Source organism: Sinocyclocheilus rhinocerous, unplaced genomic scaffold, assembly GCF_001515625.1.
Source record: "Sinocyclocheilus rhinocerous isolate Xijiao unplaced genomic scaffold, SAMN03320098_v1.1 scaffold757, whole genome shotgun sequence".
Taxonomy (NCBI): Eukaryota; Metazoa; Chordata; class Actinopteri; order Cypriniformes; family Cyprinidae; genus Sinocyclocheilus; species Sinocyclocheilus rhinocerous.
The window spans coordinates 299,116-317,496 of NW_015662957.1; the positions used below are offsets into that span (position 1 = coordinate 299,116).

Consider the following 18,381-nt stretch of genomic DNA (forward strand, 5'->3'; position numbering starts at 1 on the left):
GCCCAGTACAGTGATTCTGAAGATGTTTTCAATTAATCTCATTACAATCAACTTTTACATGCTGTTTGTAGCCACTTATAAAGTCTAGGCGCGATTATTGATACATGTCTATGTTTGCATTTATTTATTGCAGCATTTGGGAGATATATAACGCGAGAGGCGTTTAATGAAAAGCAGCTTAGGTTTGTAAATATTATTATTCTTTTGTCTAACTGACGGACTTTAGGACCTGGTGACGGACGCAATGAGGATTCCCTTCAAGAGTCCGAAGGGAAATAGTGCGCATGCGCACACGTTACATTCGCTTCATCCCTAGTTGAGAGCAGGCAGAACAGGGTGAAATGTATCAAAACAGAAGTCAACGCTGTACCTGTTTAAAGGAGCCGTGAACCAGGAGGAAACGTTCACCGACAGTTCAGGAATTCTACTTAGAAGTGTTTTAGAAAAAAACAACTATTATGGAAACAGCTTAAGACTTAAAGAAGTGTAGTTAAAGAGGTTTATGAAATTAAAACACAAGCAGATGAGCGCAACCAAGAGGATTAAAGGCAAACATGTTAAGAAGATGAGGAAAACAATACAGGCTAATTAGAGAAGCGGTCGGAGTGGGAATTCCTTTCGGTGAACAGCCGGACAATGGCTTGAGTTTGTTTTTCTTTCTTTTTTTGGGCTGCGAAGAAGCTGCGTTCATGACCGAGGAGACGGAAAAGAAACTTTACCGCGTGTGCGTGGGATATTTCATTCTATGAAACTATTGCGTTTTCTTGTCTGTCAGCGGAACCACCTGTTTCTGGACGGATTTTATTGATTCATCATGTCCAAAGTGGTACATAAAAAGAATCACTGGACCACCAAAGTTAACGAGTGCACGATCTGTAAGGACGCCCGCGGCGAGCTGAACGTGCAGCTGCTCGGCGGAGCGGAGAATGGTGAGTTCGCCTATATCGGACCCGTTAACGGGAATGCCGTACAGTACAGACATGGGAAAGTGTCCGAGGGGGAATTACTGCTGGAAGTGGAGACGCTCTCTGTCTCTGGATTGCCGCTGTATGATGTGCTGACAGTGATTAAGAACTGCAAGGGACCTATTAGGTTGAAAACTGTGAGGCAAGGTAAGAAGAGTGCTCTAATCTCACTTTTCTTTTCACCATGTGATGCATTTCCTGTAAACAAATCATTAAGGAATTGTTTCCCCACCTAACAGCTATGCCTGAAAATATTGCATAATTTGGGTGACTTGGACAAGTAGAGATAGGCCTATTATTTATGTTTTTTTTTTTTTATTAATGAAACAATTAATTGAACCCATACAGTTGGCCTAGTGATTTTTAAGTGTCTGATAACTGATATACTGATTTTTTAAATTTATTGTTTTAATTATAAATGCTTTCCTTAAAATCATTAGACTGCAAAAATAATAGCCAACATTTTTTTATTTGTTGTGTGTGTGTATGTGTGCATGTATATGTATATATATATATATATATATATATATATATATATATATATATACATACATGCATACTGTACATGCATGCATACATACATACGTACACATTATATTTATTTATTTAGTTATTTGTTGTAGTTGCATGGTTGTTGTTAAATTTCACAGACAAGACAACATTTTCATGGGTCAGTTCACAGGACATGGGTTGTGCGTCCCTGAAAAAAAGAGCTTGAGCAGCAGTACTTTTTAATGTTTATGTCATTACATTAATTAATTTTTGCAAATTTATTTTCATCTTTGTTTTGGATGTCATGTAATGCATTTCTCAGTTATGAGTGAATGAATCTCTGTTCTTAAGCATTGTGAAACTTATTTGCCCCAGGTTAAGTCAAGTTGAAATAAGTGCAACTTGACAAAATCCATTTCACGGAAGGTCAGATATGCTGAAGACCCTTTGTAGATGCTCTTTGATAAGTTTAAAGCATGACTCACTAAATAAAATCACATGTGATACCATTCGTCGCGTTTCTAAGTGCATTCGTCATTTATTTCACTTTATTCCTTTATGAGGAGTTGATGAGTGAGCTGTAATTCCCAGGTAAAGGCACTACAGACTGTCCATTGTGCTGACGCTGTGGTGACTCCCCACAGGGCTCTGCCTCATCACATGGTTTGAGTTATGCTGCTCTCCCCGCTCTGTATGCTTCTGCCTATTTCACCAAATGACTTCAGACAATATCAGGAAACCAGCCAATCAACTCGGACTGCATTCCCAGAGCACTACTGGGCCCAGCTCCAGCTCTCTCTCGCTCTCATACACTCTTCATATGCATTCTGGTGTTGAGTTTCAACGTTTATAATCTATCAAGCTGTCTGGGAACTTTTTGTTGTAACCAGCCTTAATTATGAAAATGTTTTTGGCAACAAATGCCATCTGTTTTTCTGAGTTTGTGAACAAAGCCTTTTTTTTTTTTTACTTGAACAAGCTGATGATCTCAAACTCCCCATGCTTTAGACTTGTAGGATGAATTATTGATATGAAAGGCATTAAGCTGAGCTTGAAATGCATTTCTCATGGTTCAAGACTCTACGCTCTTGTTCATACAAGCACCTGTGGGTCTTCACACTAGTCATATGGCCTTTTTAATTTGTGTGGGCCATTATTATATACATTGTCTAATAATGAGCACACAGCCGTCCATAACCTTCGGCACAGTTAATACAGCGCACAACAAATTCACTCATTAATCTTCATTGATTTTTACATTAAGACTCTCAGTCCTGTGGTGACCTTACTAAGAGTCTGTGCCCTGGCAGCTCTCTCTGGAGGTAATATTTAATAGGAATACCTTTCAACGCTGTTGTATTGATTGATGGAATAAGCCTCTTACTCTTCAGCTGAGAAAACAGTGTTATTGGTGATGTCAGAGTTGTGGCACTTAGAGCTGAAAGTTTCATGGGATGGCAGTTTTGGAAGTCTTAAAGTGAGGAAAATTCATGGGTACTCATTATTTATAATTGTTTAATTTATTAATTTACTCAAAATTCAATTTGTGCAAACAATGACATGAATATGCCTTCTATGAAGAACATTTTTAAAACTTATGAATGAAAATATTTGACCTTTTCACTTTTTTCACCAAATTCATCATGCGTAGTGTTACAGTACATCACTTACTCACTAATGGATCCTCTGCATTGAATGGGTGCCGTCAGAATGAAAGTTCAAACAGCTGATTAAAACATTACAGTAATCCTCAGGTAATCCACACGACTCCAGTCTATCAATTAATGTATTGCAAAGTGGAAAGCTGTGTGTTTGTAGTAAACAAATTAATCAAGACGTTTTTGACGAGCCCTCTATCCATAATCTCTTTTTTTCACAAATTTGTTTTCTCCAGTGAAAATTTGTCTTGTCTGAATTAGAAGAGAAATGTGCACACATCAAGCACAGTTTACAAGTGAAGCAGTCATTTTAACATTTTAAAGAAATATGTCGGTTGGTTTTGATGTGAGAGGGCAATTGAGGATGGACTTATTTACTGGAGGAAGCATTATTAGATTCATATTTTGGCCAGAAGTGACGGATTAAAGCCTTGTGGATTATTGTGATGTTTTTAGCAGCTCTTTGAACTCTTATACTGACGGCACCCATTCACTGCAGAGGATCCTTTGGTGAACAAGTGATGTAATGCTATTCTGATGAACAAACAAACTCATCTACTTCTTGTCCAGACTGGGTGTTGACTTGTTATCATGATGCATTTCACAGTAGGACAATTTATCCTGTATCAGATTACTCTAAACAAATGCTGATCCTAGATCAGTTTCCCACTCTGAGCTGCTTTCTGAAAGGGGTAGAATGACACACTGCTCTACATCTCTCTCTGTCTGGGAGCTTCTGTGTGGGATTTGACATCGGGCTGGATTAGGCTATGCCTGGGGAGAAAATGCATGTGTGTATTTTGCATGTCCACAGCCTCGGCTTGCACAGGGATAATGCTAATCTACCCTAAACCAATAAAAAGGGGACTGTGAAATGCCATTAAGCCAGTGGTCAGGGGTTACCATGAAGGTATTTAGTGTCTGGATCACATCAGGCTGTCGAGGCTGTGCCCTATACTTTCTCTTGTTTGCATATAGTCAAATTTCAGTCCTGCTGCTTTTCACATTGTATATCAAACACCATTCCATTTCATATATACATATTGTAGGTTTTTATATGACCGGCTGATAGATTTACTGCGGTGTAAATTAGTTGACGGGAGGGGTGGAGGCCTCAGTGGGTAGATTTCATGTGGAAGTGTTTATTTCCTTTTCCTGAGTTCAGTTTAAACATCTGTGTTCTTCAGGAGAAAGAGAGGAACACACTTTGCTTCCTATCACGGTTGGTGAGTCAGGACAACTTAAAACAATGAGGAAAGCTATCCATTCTTTCAAGAAAGGGAAGACCAGTAAAGCAGTGAATGAATGAACAAATGATCTCAACCGCATGTTTGTGCATCCACCTATGGTTATGCAAGAGAAATTTGTGTACACTCAGGTGTAACTTTTTAGGATGTAGCACATAATTCTTTTAAGGTGTATGAGACTTTTTATTGTAAAAATAACTAACATTTTAGTATAAGTTCAGTTCTGTTGGTCATGAGGTTTTTAATGACTTTTAGGTTTTATTTAGTATTGTGGTTATCAATCAGAGGGTCGCAGAATGACTCCTAAGTATTTGTTAATAAATTAATAGGCCTATATAAAATAAAATAATCTAAATTAATATGATAAAACGGCTAAAATCAAGATGTAAAGTGAAAGCATATTTCTCTTAATTTCCCTCAGTAAATACTGTTTTTATTAAACACACTGTTCTAAAAAGTTCTGGAGTCACAAAATAAATAATGGTTTATTAATATAATACCAATGCTACCAGTTTCTGTTATGAAAACAAGCATGTATTTGTGTTGGACAATGGGTGACCTTTGAGTCAAAAAGTTCGAGAACCACAGATTCAGCTAAAGCAAGTTGTGACTCAAATGCTGGCTGTAGAGATGTATCTTTAGATGGTTTCTGAAGTTAGAGAGGGATCCAGCTGTTCTGATAGAGTTCAGATCGTGCCTCTATTGAGGAATGATAATTTGATCTCAGGAAAGTGGTCACTCACAGACCACAACCTAGAGATACCAGGACCCTGGACTAAGAGTTTTTTTACTCCAAGAAAACCAGACCTTTTCTGTCCAAGCATGATGATGTGGAGCACAAATATGTATGACTGAGTGTTTTTTTTTCTTTTTGTGATGTGGTCAGTTAAGTTCATTGACCTGGATGCCGTTATCACTGAATGTTAAAAATACTTAAAACCCCCGAACTCTGTACCTTTCATTGGTAAGCTTAAACCTGACACAGAACGCATTCGAAAAGTCAAATGTTTGTGATAATGTTGTTGGTATCACCAAAGGGTAATAGAGGTCTTTATATAAATCAACAGGTCCTTGGCCTTCTGCTCACTCAAACATTGACATTTTTATTAATATAAGTGGTAAGTAAGGGGAATTGGTTACACTAGTGTTTGTACAGTATGACTGTTCCAGGGCAAAATCACTTTTCCCCTCAAGCTACAGTATGTGTATCCACAGGGAGATCTTACGTCCAACTGGGCTAATGGAGTCTTGTGACTTATTGCTGCTGGCGTGACACAACTGACCTGTGGTGGATGTCGTACAGAATTTCTAATTCGCTGATCAAATTGGATATTGCTGTGTCAGTATCATAGAGTAATTTCAATGGGACACATACTCGTGATGTGGCCCCTCTGCTATCAGACTCACAAAACGTGATAAAAAGCTGACCTACACTGTCTTATGCATGACAGTGACATACGTTTCTTATAAATGTTCCACCTCAGAGTACAAAAAGAAAAATTATTTCACTGAATTCCGACTGTTTCACACAATTGTGACTACTTCTTATAATTGCAGCTTTATTTCTTGTAATTGTGACTTTATATTTCACAATTGTAATGTTTTTTTTCCCTCAAATCTGTATATTTTTATATTTCATATATGTGACCCTGGACCACAAAACCAGTCATAAGGGTCAAATTGAGATTTATGCATCATCTGAAAGCTGAATAAATAAGCTTTCCATTGATGTATGGTTTGGATAGGACAAGACCTTGTACCTCACCTTTACAACTTTATTTTTTATTTTAAACTTTAATCGGACAATTAACTGTTTAATTTTTTACTCCGAGGCGGAAATGTGCTTTTGTAGTTTCTTTCCTGTTATCAGAGTGTGTAAGTGTTGGAGATTTATAGTGATTGCTTCCATTCAAGCCCAGGTTGTCAAAGAGATGAGCAAACATTCAGCTGAATGTCAGATACTCCGTGCTGGTGTGTGCTCAGTGATGTGTCAACAGCTCACCTGTCTCAATAGAGGTTTCTGGGGAAAGCTTGGGTGGCTCTTAGATAAAACTCCTTTGTCTTTGTTTTGCTCAAGATCTCACATGCTCAAACATAAATACTGAAGCAAAAGCCTGTGGAATCTAATATCTCTTTTCTCTCGTTCTTTTAGTATCCAGTAACTTTCTTTCTATGTTCTGCTGTTTTTTTCCCCCGTTTAATCTGAGCAGCACTTTTTTATTGGTAAAATAGACATTGCAATCCTAATCGTACTGCTTTTGTCACTTTTCGGTTAGTGATGCTGCCCCACATTTCACAACATCACAGTCAAGGCGTCCAGCAAGCCTTCCAAATTTGGTTAGTGCTTTTGAGAGATTTAGATTTTTTTTTTAATGTTTCTGGTCCAGTTTTCCATTAGTAAGTCATTTATTAGGCACAGTCTGTATGTCGATTGTCAACCAGTCACACAAGAACTGAAAGGATGTGAATGATTTGTGATTTCTGAATCAGCAGATGCTTTGAAAGGCAAACAAGCCTGTGGTGAGTGATGGCTGTTAGAACATTGCGCTTCTGCTGGATGGCTGAATAAATCAGCATCTGTCAGTTGTGAATCCGTGAATCAGTTTCAAAAGTTGTGCATTGGTTTCGTCAGTTTATGTTAGGGAGATTGATAGCTGAAATCTGGCCTATATTGCGGTCATTATGACACATGGAACTCTTGGATGTTAAGAATGAGAATCGGACAAATTTAATGATTATGATACAGACTCAGATTCAATGAATGGTTGTTTTTCTAATTTTGAGGAAGAAAGAATGCTTAATCATTTTTATAACATTCCCAATGTCTTGATTCCCAGCTTTGCTCTGGGTCACAAACTTTGACATTGATGAAACTTGGAAAAAACCTGGAGAATATCTCCTTTAGATAATATTATACTAAGTGACATCTGTGGAGAGAGACTAAGGTTAGCACAGAAAAACACGATTTGATAGTTCCTCCTGCAGGGAGAAACGTTGCAGAAACATATACTTGCGCGCATCAGATGTTCTGATCAGCCATGCATATCCTCAGCTTTGCTGTTGTTGCCCTCTTTTCCCGATGGTTTTCAGAGCAGTCTCTCACACAAGCACTAAATTGAACTTTACCTCGGGATAATCCTGGCCTTTTTCCGAATCGTTAGCGGTTCCCTATATTATAGAGGACACCGATTAGTAGTTTGTGGTTCATATACGAACACTCCACTTTCTTTGCCTGGCTGAGAGTTTTAGTGAATGATTTCTTAATTCTGTAGAAACGACTATCGTTGGGACTATTGGGGAAAAATACTGTTGCTTGACATTTACAGTAAATGTTCCTGTAGTGCACTGCAGTACAAATTTCATTTTGAAGCATTCAAGCCATATTGGCTACGGAAACGGTTAGATTTGATTGCCTGGATTATGCTGGGAAAGCAATGTTCATACTGGACCTCTTCGAACTCTAATTGAATAGCCCTGTTATATTCGGTTGGATTATGCTTCATCATCCCAGGGCCTCTGGAGATGTTGCTGTGTGTCCAGCACGATGTGTTTTTCCAGCACAGTTCTGTTCAGCCGAAGCCCAAGGGTCTGAATACACAGATCTCATTAAAGAAGAGGCCTTTTCTTTTTCTGCCTCTGCTCGTATGGCCTTATTACGGAAAGAGAAACGGCAAGAAAAGGAGTATGGGGTGTCTCGCAGAGAGTTTGGAGGGGGTCAGACTAGTTCAAGAGGATTTAGACAGGCTTTTATTGTCAACAATAGCAGACAGGCTACACAATGCCACCCCTGTGTCCGATATGGTCGGTAACTGGCCATGCATCCTCCTTTGGTGCCTTCTTTTTTGTGCTTTTCATCTAAGAAAGCCATGCATGAGCTAATCACCATGCTCCTGCTCTTTTCAATTACTTTTCATTCCAAAATGCATTATTCCAGAGATTTAAAATGTTAATTCACGCAGCCTACATGTCTGCGTTAGGTTTTGCGCTCTGATTTTTGTAGACAGTCCCAAAATTATTAACATTTCTCCTTGGGGTGCCTTAGAATCTTGTCTTATGGATTTCAAAATCCTACTTTTGCTTTGTACAATCAGTGCTGATTAAATTGAATTAAGAACTGCAAATTTAAGAACTGCTGTGTCTGTGTTGTTATTGTTAAATACAGCTAAAACTATTAAAATGGCATTGGTAATAAAAATAAAGCTAAAGTAAAAATGTGTATATATATATATATATATACATTTTATGAAAAACTTTTAATTTTAAAAAGTGAAAATTAGTATTTAATACCATTTTTTTAAAGGACACTTTCTTTTAAAACATACTTCAAAAATCTTCAAATGTTTCTTTGTAATTAATTGTAAAATTTACTATCAATTTCTGAGTGAATTTTTTTTCAGCAGTATTTTTCTGTGAAATTGAAATTATTTTAAGTTGAAGTACTAAAATTACTAATATTGAAATTAAAATAAAGTGAAAAAGAAATATGAATCTAAAATAAAATATTCACTAAAATTAAAATAAAAACTAAAAAAATGTTAAAGCTAATTTCAAATTTTTCTAAATAGGATTTAAATAATACAAAGAAGCATTGCTGTCTAAATATTTTGGCACGGGCCTTGCTTGAAAAGGAATTTGGTTCAGACAGAGACAGACTAATGTTTCAGCAGGAGGTACTTAAACACCCACCCAAACACATGTACACCCACCCGTGGACGGATGCACACCATTTTCGGAAGGGAAAACGAATCAAGCAATTCAATTTAATAACCATGTGTTAGTATTTACAGAAGGAAGTCAGAATCTCTCCCACAACAAACCCTCCCGGAACATTCCGCCTCCGATAGAAATAACTTTTTCTGCACATTTCAGTTATTAAATCAAAGAAATCCAGCATTGTGATCTTTTCGTTTGCTGCTTGTCAGTTATTCTGGTTTTAATTCATTTCTCACACACTAACGGGCTGTTCTTGCTTTCTAAAGAAATCAAATCTTCAGTTTGATTAAAAGCTCCATCTGCAAAATAACCGGCGTGATTCGAAACACTTGTGGTGCTGAATGGAATGACTGAAGTGTGTTGATGCGTAAACCATCCCGATGCCTTTTGTTAGCATGTTTATGGTGGGACGGGGGTGCGTTTGACAGTATGCAGCTGTGGAGGTGAGGCTGCCATATGTTTACAGTAGGATTAATCCTGACAGCGAGGGCCACTGTATACGCGACATCTGCTGTCATTGTTTCCCATCTTTGTTGTCTATGAAATGAGGGACGTGTGTGATCTTGTACTAATGTTGGATTCTGTGCGGGTTTTTTGTGTGTGTCTTATATTGCTGTGTGTTTGAGAGAGTCATTCTTCTCATCAACACCTTTTTAATTGCTTTCTTTCACTGTTCATTTTCATTAATTAGTCTTCACATGCTTTTCTGTTATGTCTCTGGCTGTCTTTCTCGCCATGGTTACCCAAGTCATGGTGCTGTGGTGTTTATGTGACTGTGTGAGCACAGTGCCGTCCCAGTTGACGGTCAAAAGCTCACACACACACACACACACACACACACATGCACACATTGTCTACTGAGATCCATCATATTCTGCCTGTAGTAAGTCAGCAGGGTTGTTTTTTTCTCTTCAATGTCATCTATTTACATGCTTATTGGACCAATTTGTCCTATCTTGTATGTGTTAATTTTATTTGAATTTTGTTTTAAGCCTTGGAGTTAATATTTATGTATAACTGTGATGGGATAAATCACAATGCAGTGGTTTTTACTGTAAATTTATTTATTTATTTTTATTTATTTATTTATTTAACCATACGTTTATTTTAATTTAATTTAATTTAATTTAATTTAATTTAATTTAATTTAATTTTATTTAACTTTGATAGATGCAAACTTTAGATTATTTGAATAAATTAGATTATTTTATAGAAAGATTATTTTTTTTAAACATTGCTACCGATTTTGACATACAGTACCACCCAGTTTTACCGTGTTCTCACTCTGGTGATGAAATAAGTCACAATGCAGTCCTTTTTACTATAAACTTATTTATTTATTTTTAATTTAAAAAATCATAGGTTACATTATCTGTTTTATTTTATTTTATTTTATTTTATTTTATTTTATTCAAACTAATAGGTAAGATTATTTTAAGGTTGTTTTACGAGGGTGCCGCATTTAGTGTTTGATGCTATTCTTAACCCTTTAATATAGCAGAGTCAGTTTAAATTAAGCTATATGGCACTGATTTACTGGCATGGCCTGTAATTGCACCAACAGCTTTAAAGGAGGCCATTCCTGGAGTCTGGTAGCCATTTTTTTTCAATCTGCACCTCTCTTGCTCTCTGTGGTGGAAATAATTTATGCTAGGCTAAAGGTCTAAAGTTGCCTTGCGGTATTTCTTTCTGTCTGTTTTTCATTTACCAAGGTTTTTTCCTCTGTAGTAGCATGCTTTAGACCTCTTCTCCTTCATTTCAGAGAGAAGGAAAAGAAAGTTGTCTTCAGCACCTCTGAGAGGAAGGGAGGAAGAGGCATGACGAACCAATTCTCTCCATCTGTCGCTTTTTTGTGGTGGAAAAAATAGTTGAGACTTTGAAGTTTTTTTCTTCTTAGGTCATTGACAAAGACTGAGACAAATTGTGATTCTTGGGAGTCACTGGGATTAGGGAGGAGAATTTGAGTTTTTTTTTTTTTCACATTTTGCAATTTTTTTTAGAGGTCATTCCCAAAATAGGTTGACTTTCAAAATGTGTGTGTGTGTGTTTTAAATTTGACATTTTCACTAATCACTGGCTCCATGAGTTTTCTAGAAAGTAGAGAAATAGGTTCTAAATGAATCATTCATAGCTACATTCTATGAACTGGTTGATCCAGTTCACAAATCCGATTGATTCGGTTCTTAAATTTTGTACTTTTCTTCACAGACAGCTATTGTATGACTTCAGAAGACTTGAAATGTATAGTTGTTTGGATTTTTATAAAGCTCTTTCTGTCCATTTTGGAGCTCAAGGTGGTTATTATGAACTATATTGTATGTCACTATAAGGGAAAAAGTAATGGTTTTGGAATGACATGAATATTCATTTTTGAGTAAACTATCCCTTTCGTCTTATGAAGGCTCTCTGCTGCTTATATTTTAACCTCTCTCAGCATGTTTAGTTTGGTGACGTTTACCTTGAATTCATCTCATGTTACATTGGTGGGCTGCACTGCATATACACACACAGACTCTTTCCTACATTACCTAATTGAATAAGTCCTGTTGCCAGGTATTGCAATTAGGTTTCTCTGTGGAGTGCATTGTCCTCATTTGAAAAGTGCAGACTGCAGCATCTCTCCTTTACTCTTTCATTTCAGCCCTTCATTTTCTCTGTCCCTATCGCATAGCTTCCTTTTTACTACTTTATTTTCCTCTATCTTTAGCCTTCCTTTCCCTCTTGTTCACTGACATCCCCCTTTTCATTAAGTAAACACGTGGGCTGACCCATCACCGGGTCTGTTCAATACGTTCAGAAAGGCCTCTGTTGGAGAAGTGGCTGAGTAGTTAAAATTGGGCCTTGGTTCTCATATGGAAAATTTGAGTCCAACCTGAGTTTGAGTCCAACCTGCATTATGTTCAGATTTAATTCTTGTAGCTGTGGCCTAGCAGTTATCACATACATTCTGGTTGGTATCATTGAAAAACTATTACAGTTTTTATTATTATTTTGAATTTGTTTTTATTTTTATATTTTTTTGGTTTGCATAGTTTTAGTAATGTTGCTGTGTTTTTTTTTGTCATGTTCATTCTTTTTTAATATATGTATATAATATTTTATTTTGTAATTTTAGTACATAAATTGAAACTAAATGAAAATGAGTTAAAATTATATAAATTTCTTTTTAAGTTTATTGTAATTCAAGTTACAAATTTTTTTATGTTTTTATTTTTACTTATAGTTATAACTATAATAAGCCTGGCCCTGTTGAGCTTTGGTGCTTATATGGGAAATTCTGGTTTGAGTCCAGCCTGCATTCTATCCAAATCCTATTCTTTGTCTCCCTCTAATTTTCTGTCCCTTAAATACTGCCTCAATTGATAAATTATGGCAATATGTTTTATTGCTATTATTTATACAATAATTCTATAATTATTTAGTTTTTTAAATGTTTGTAATTCGTGTATTCATTAAAGGCACAATATGTAAGATTTTTTTATTAAAATATCCAAAAACCACTAGAACAGTGTTATATATTTTGCTGACTTGTGTATTTACATTATCCCAAATGTTTCGAAGAATGTTTAAATCCAGAGAAATAAGCAATTTTAACTAGTGACACGGACCGTGTCTTTAGTGTCATTGTGCCGCCTGCCAATGATGTCATACACCCTCGATTTCCGGTTTTGTTTTGTAGAAAACATGAAAACACCAAAGAAGCTTTAATATGTTGTGTGTTTTATTAGACAGGTGACGACCGCACAGAGTAGCATTATAACAGAACTTTCAAATGTATCTAGTATGATAAAACAGCGCTGCTTTTGCATTTTATTAGACAGGTGACGACCGCACAGAGTAGCATTATAACAGAACTTTCAAATGTATATAGTATGATAAAACAGCGTTTCTTTTTTTCCCCCACATACGCACGACCGGAAGGAGCGGAAGCGGTCGACTGCGGCATAATAAAAGCTCCGCTGCTTTCGAGCCGTGTGTCACGCTCGTTCAGCGGCCTCGTTTCACTTCAACGGCTTTCAGCCACACCCTGCTTCATTCTACTACGTTAATAAATCATTAGCTCATCCATGAACATGATTTCTGCCCGAGTTCCATCAGATTGCATCGGCTGTGGGGATGAAGATGACAACTCCCATGATTCCACACTCAGTCACGGCGTCATCAAACTACGCATTTGTCTATTTATTTATTTTGAATACGCGCCCTCTAGCGGCGAAAATTACATATTGTGACTTTAATGCTTTCAATCAGGTGATTGAATTTATTGCTAATCTATTGTAATACTGTTCTGAAACTCACAAATAAGGGCAGTAAATGCTGATATTTAGGCCTAGCTTAAAATAGGTCTGAATTGATGTGCAAAAATGTAGAGGCTTTTAGATATTTAAAGAGCTTTAATTAAAGGGGACATTGGATGCCCATTTTCCACAAGTTGGTATGATTCTTTACGGTCTTCATGAAATGTCTTGATGACTTTGGTTAAAATTCCTTAATGGTCATGTAAAACAACACCCCTTTTACCTTGTCAAAACCAGCCCTGTTCACAGTGACCTGTTTCGGTGCATGTCTCTTTAAATGATAATGAGCTACTGCCCATGAAAATATACTACTACTACTAATGTTTTATTAGTTTTCGGTGGCACACTACTATCAAAAACAAAACTAATCCATTGTGTCTTCAGTGGCTCTGAATTCGGGAGACACTTATGTAAATTTTTACATCCAACTACAAAATGCCTGCATTGTTTACGAGACATTGTTGTATGAGACAGCTGCTCGAGTGCGGAAAAAATGTCGGACAGCGTACAACTGGCTGAGTGTGTAAATATGCTAATACGGGACAGTCCGTCTGCGGTTGTGGGCAGGGCCTGAGCAGTATGACATAATACTGCTCAGAAAATCAAAACGGCTTGATAATTGAGACTGTTTCTTGGCGATTAATAAAAGGAGTGAATGGATTTTTATCATTGCAGGATGGTTGTGTACAACACACTGCTAAGACACATTTTATATGCAAACACCATGTAAAAGTGAATTTTGCTTTCGATGTCCCCTTTAACTTTAGTATCTGGTATTTTTAGTTAATTTGTTGGCACGTTGCTGAAAAAAAGAGCTGAGGTGGGGAAGAATGTTTGGCATGAGCTGCATTCAATTTAATACTGTTTGCTGACTCAGATACTGCAGCGCTTGTGAAACACAGATGCTGGGAAAGTTTTAAGTCCAGGCAGAGACAACATGATGAGCCCTTTCTGCTGTTTAGCCCTGACCAGTGTCACTTCCTCAGTATCATTTCCTGATTCCTTTACTTCCTACCTTTTTGTGTGTCTCATCTTTTCCTCTTCACTTTTTGCTGTGCGTGTCCTATTCTAAGAAAACCGTTGTGGAGTTTGTTAGTTCCTTTGAGTCAACACCTGATTCTAAGGAGGATCAGGAGGGAGTTTGGCTTCTTAAAGCAAATAAATGAGAAATGGCTGAGTAAAATATACAGAGTGCCAGAAACTTCACATGACACCTGTTTACTTAACACTACACAACAGAGCTCTAGAATGTTCCGGTGAATGTTTACGCGTCTCCATGTCCTGTGTTTGCGCTACAAGCTCTGGAACGTCAGGAATCTTGCCTAACTGGTCTCTTCTGACATTATCTCTGTTTTTCTGTCCTTGCTTTTGTCTCTTGTGCGTAATAGTTCACATATCTTATCTCGTACATGAAGCTGCTCTCTACAAAATGCCTTTGAAACAGAAACCCTTTGCTAAGATATGGTGCTTCCATGTTTGAAAATACCTCTGAATTCCACTGGCTCATCCTTTAATCTGAAGCCTTAAATGGAGGTAACAGGGAGTAGATTGTGACGTTGCACTGGCACTGAGCTGCAATGCTGTGGCTCGCACGTTTGATCCTGAATACCAGAGATTACAGCACTGCTCCAGTAGTTAACTGTGGACTGACTGTATATGTAACACACCTGCTCTCTGGGCGGGACCCGTCAGACAGGTTGGGGTGAAACTGACAAATATCTTCATTCCACCTGTTAACAGGTATAGAAAGAGTCAGGAAGAGAACCCTTGTTGTGTAAGTGCCATTATGGCAGCTTTAATTCATATCCTTTGCTACGCAATGTTTTACACCATTTGAATGTTCTTTGTGGGTTAGATGACCATGTTGGATTTGATGAACTTTGAACTGAAAATTAAGTTAAATTCTTAATTTAAGAAATTTAATTTAATTTAATAATTTAAGATAATACAATTTTTAGATAAAATCTATGTAGTACTGTTTGTGTCTGATTTTTGATATTACCCTAAAACATGCAGGTTTGGAGTATGTTTTGTAAATGAAATCTTTGCCCCGGTTTGCATATTTGAAAATCTCTTTCTTAAGAAACTCTTAATCCTGCATTTTAATTGCCTAAATTATCATTTGACCTTCTTCAACATCTTCTTCAAATTGTAATGTACACCTGACAAATGTAGTGTGATTGTATCACATTTATGTAATGGCGCTTTTCCACTGCGTGGTACGACTCGGCTCGGCACGGTTTGAGTTTCCACTGCAGTTTAGTACCGCTTTAGAGTGGGCGGGATTATTCGCATGTCGTTATAGTTGCGCCGCCTATACTGCCGCGACTCCTGAACAACTTTTTCATTCCGCGTCGCCCCATCAAGCTCTTGCTGGATCTGCTCCTCTGGTATCAAGGAGAGGAACGTCTGTACTTCCTCAACAAACAACGAAACAGCCATTTTTGGGTTGTTAAAAAAGGTGCGCTCGTTCAAAACAGTTGCGTTCGATTCTTCGCTGGCTGTGCTGATTTAAATCTACCGGGTCTGTTATGTCTCGTGTCGCAAGTTCAGTGACGCAGGTATTGACGATTCTCTCCGGCCAATCAGTGATCAGCAGAGTTTACACGTCATGTTTTGGTAATGGTACGGTTCACTTGGAACCTCAACCGAGGTGGGACTGAAAAAAGTACCAGGTACCAGGTACTGTACCCAGTGGAAAACCCCTAAAAAGTGAACCGTACCGAACTGTACCGTGTCGTACCATGCAGTGGAAAAGCGCCATAATTCACTTCAGTCCTCCTAATAGGGTCAAGCATACTTCAAATCACTGAAATATTAATGAGAGCTTTTGTTAATCTACTGGGGGAGAGGCAGGTTCAGGACATTTGCATATTAACAATCCATAATATCCTGCAGAAAATAAATTATGAGATTTTTTTTTCTTAGTGATTCCTCCTTAGTGGTTATATAACAAAATTACATTTCATTTCAAAATTATGTTTCCAGAAGGTTCTGGATTGTAAAGGACAATGACACCAGTTTCCCTGTATTTTCCCTGTACAAACCCATCAAGTGGAGGCTCAAATATTGATGTGAGGAGTGTATAGTCATCCGTCACATGATTTGAAGCTTTATGGCCCACCAGAGGGTCTTAATGGACTCATACACTGATTGATGTCAAAAACAGCCTTTCCTTTAGTTATCCTTGGCCAGCAATTCATAATATTATATACATGTCTCATGCAATAACACAGAATACAAAGCTTGTTTCACTGAAGATCAAATTACCTGCATTGAATACAGTGTGTGTGCACTGGGTCTATATTAATCACAAATGTTTACTAGGGATGCATGATATGACCATAACTGTATTGACCAGTACTGTTTTAATGTTTTGCACATTATTGGTATCAATATGATTTGGGTGAAGATAGATAGATAGATAGATAATGTATTATTATTATTAATAATAATAATAATAATAATAATAATAATAATAATAATAATTATTATTATTATTAATAATATAATTATTATTATTATTAATAATACATTATCTATTATATATTTAATCTATTAATCTAGCGCACCTTTTTTAACAATTATATTTAATATCTATTTATATTTATTATTTATTTTTCATTCAGATAGATAGATGGATAGATGGATAGATAGATAGATAATGTGCTGTCAATCGATTAATCGTGATTAATCGTATCCAAAATAAAAGTTTTTGTTTACATAATATATATGTGTGTACTGTATGTATTTATTATGTATATATATAAATACACACACATGCATGTATATATTTAAGAAAAATATGTTGTTTATATATTAAATATATTTATATATAATATTAATTATATGAATATAAATGTAAATACATGTAAATATTTTCAAAATATATACTGTATGTGTGTGTATTTATATATACATGATAAATATATACAGTACACACATATTTATTATGTAAACAAAAACTTTTATTTTGGATACGATTAATCGCGATTAATCGTTTGACAGCACTAATAGATTTTGTAGATAGATTGATAATGATGGCCATCATTATTGGCCAGAATGCTGTTATTGGTGCATTCCATTGTGTAGAAGACAAGACAAAAATCCAATGCTTGGATTTTTCTCTGTAGATGGGTCAGGTCACTTGTTTTGAGATCAAAATTGTGGACATGCAGTGTTGATGTAAAGAACAGCAATAAGCCTGATGTGCAGCTAGACACCGCTGGAGGCGGTTCCCATTTTGTGCAGCAACCGCTGCTGTGAATCCAGTGGTGGACTGTAGAAGTCCAAAAAGTGATGTCATGCCTTTCAAACACAAACAGCCCTATTGTAAAACAGAGCTGGGAAAATTATATTATGTTAGACTTCCTTTCTCATGTCTCTCAACCATGAATTTGTGGTGCTTTTAATTGTGAGCTTTGCTTTGTAAGCCATGCAAGAATGTTTTAATATTTATTTTGAGTGAGGTATTTTTGTGGGCAAACACATTTCAATTAAATAAACTTTATGCAAACACATTAGCATCCAAAAATACAAAATGATGCTACTATAAGATATGAGTTCACTGTCTTGACTGTTTTGACCTCTTAGTAATATTTACTCAAATCAGATGACGCTTTGGATGGGTTCCAGTAGCCGAACGCAGGCAGTAGCTACACCCGTTTGAACCGGAGGAGGCCGGTCAGCCGCCCGCTGTGTGTTTTCCCATCTCTGATACAGCAGCAGGATGTGTGCAGTAAGCCTTTTCATCCCTTCGTTGCCACCCGCTCTGTCGGCTCTGTGAAGCATGAAGCAAATATGTGCTTGTGCTGTGAGCAGCGCAGGGCTGCTTTCCCTTGGAATAGCAGTGGCAGAAATGTTTAGTTTACCTGTCCCACTCTGGTTTCCTTGGGAGTTTCTTCCCCAAATGTCTGTGTTTGTTGACCTGAGTTCATGTCGAGCTGTTCTGTGCCTCACTAGAGCTGTGTTTGTTTTCATATGGTGACTCTGTAACAGGAACACAAGG

At 37.0% G+C, this 18,381-nt stretch overlaps 1 protein-coding gene across 8 annotated transcripts in view; it reads left to right on the forward strand.

The window, feature by feature from the left end:
• Positions 1 to 321: 321 nt before the first annotated feature.
• The window catches only part of magi1b (membrane associated guanylate kinase, WW and PDZ domain containing 1b), a 140,934-nt gene continuing 122,874 nt past the window's right edge, over positions 322 to 18,381 (forward strand). For all 8 annotated transcript variants that reach the window (XM_016538858.1, XM_016538863.1, XM_016538864.1 and 5 more), the window contains exon 1: positions 322 to 1,112. In XM_016538858.1, the coding sequence (XP_016394344.1) occupies positions 815 to 1,112 (298 nt within the window). In that variant the 5' untranslated portion in view covers positions 322 to 814. The remainder of the gene's footprint in view (positions 1,113 to 18,381) is intronic.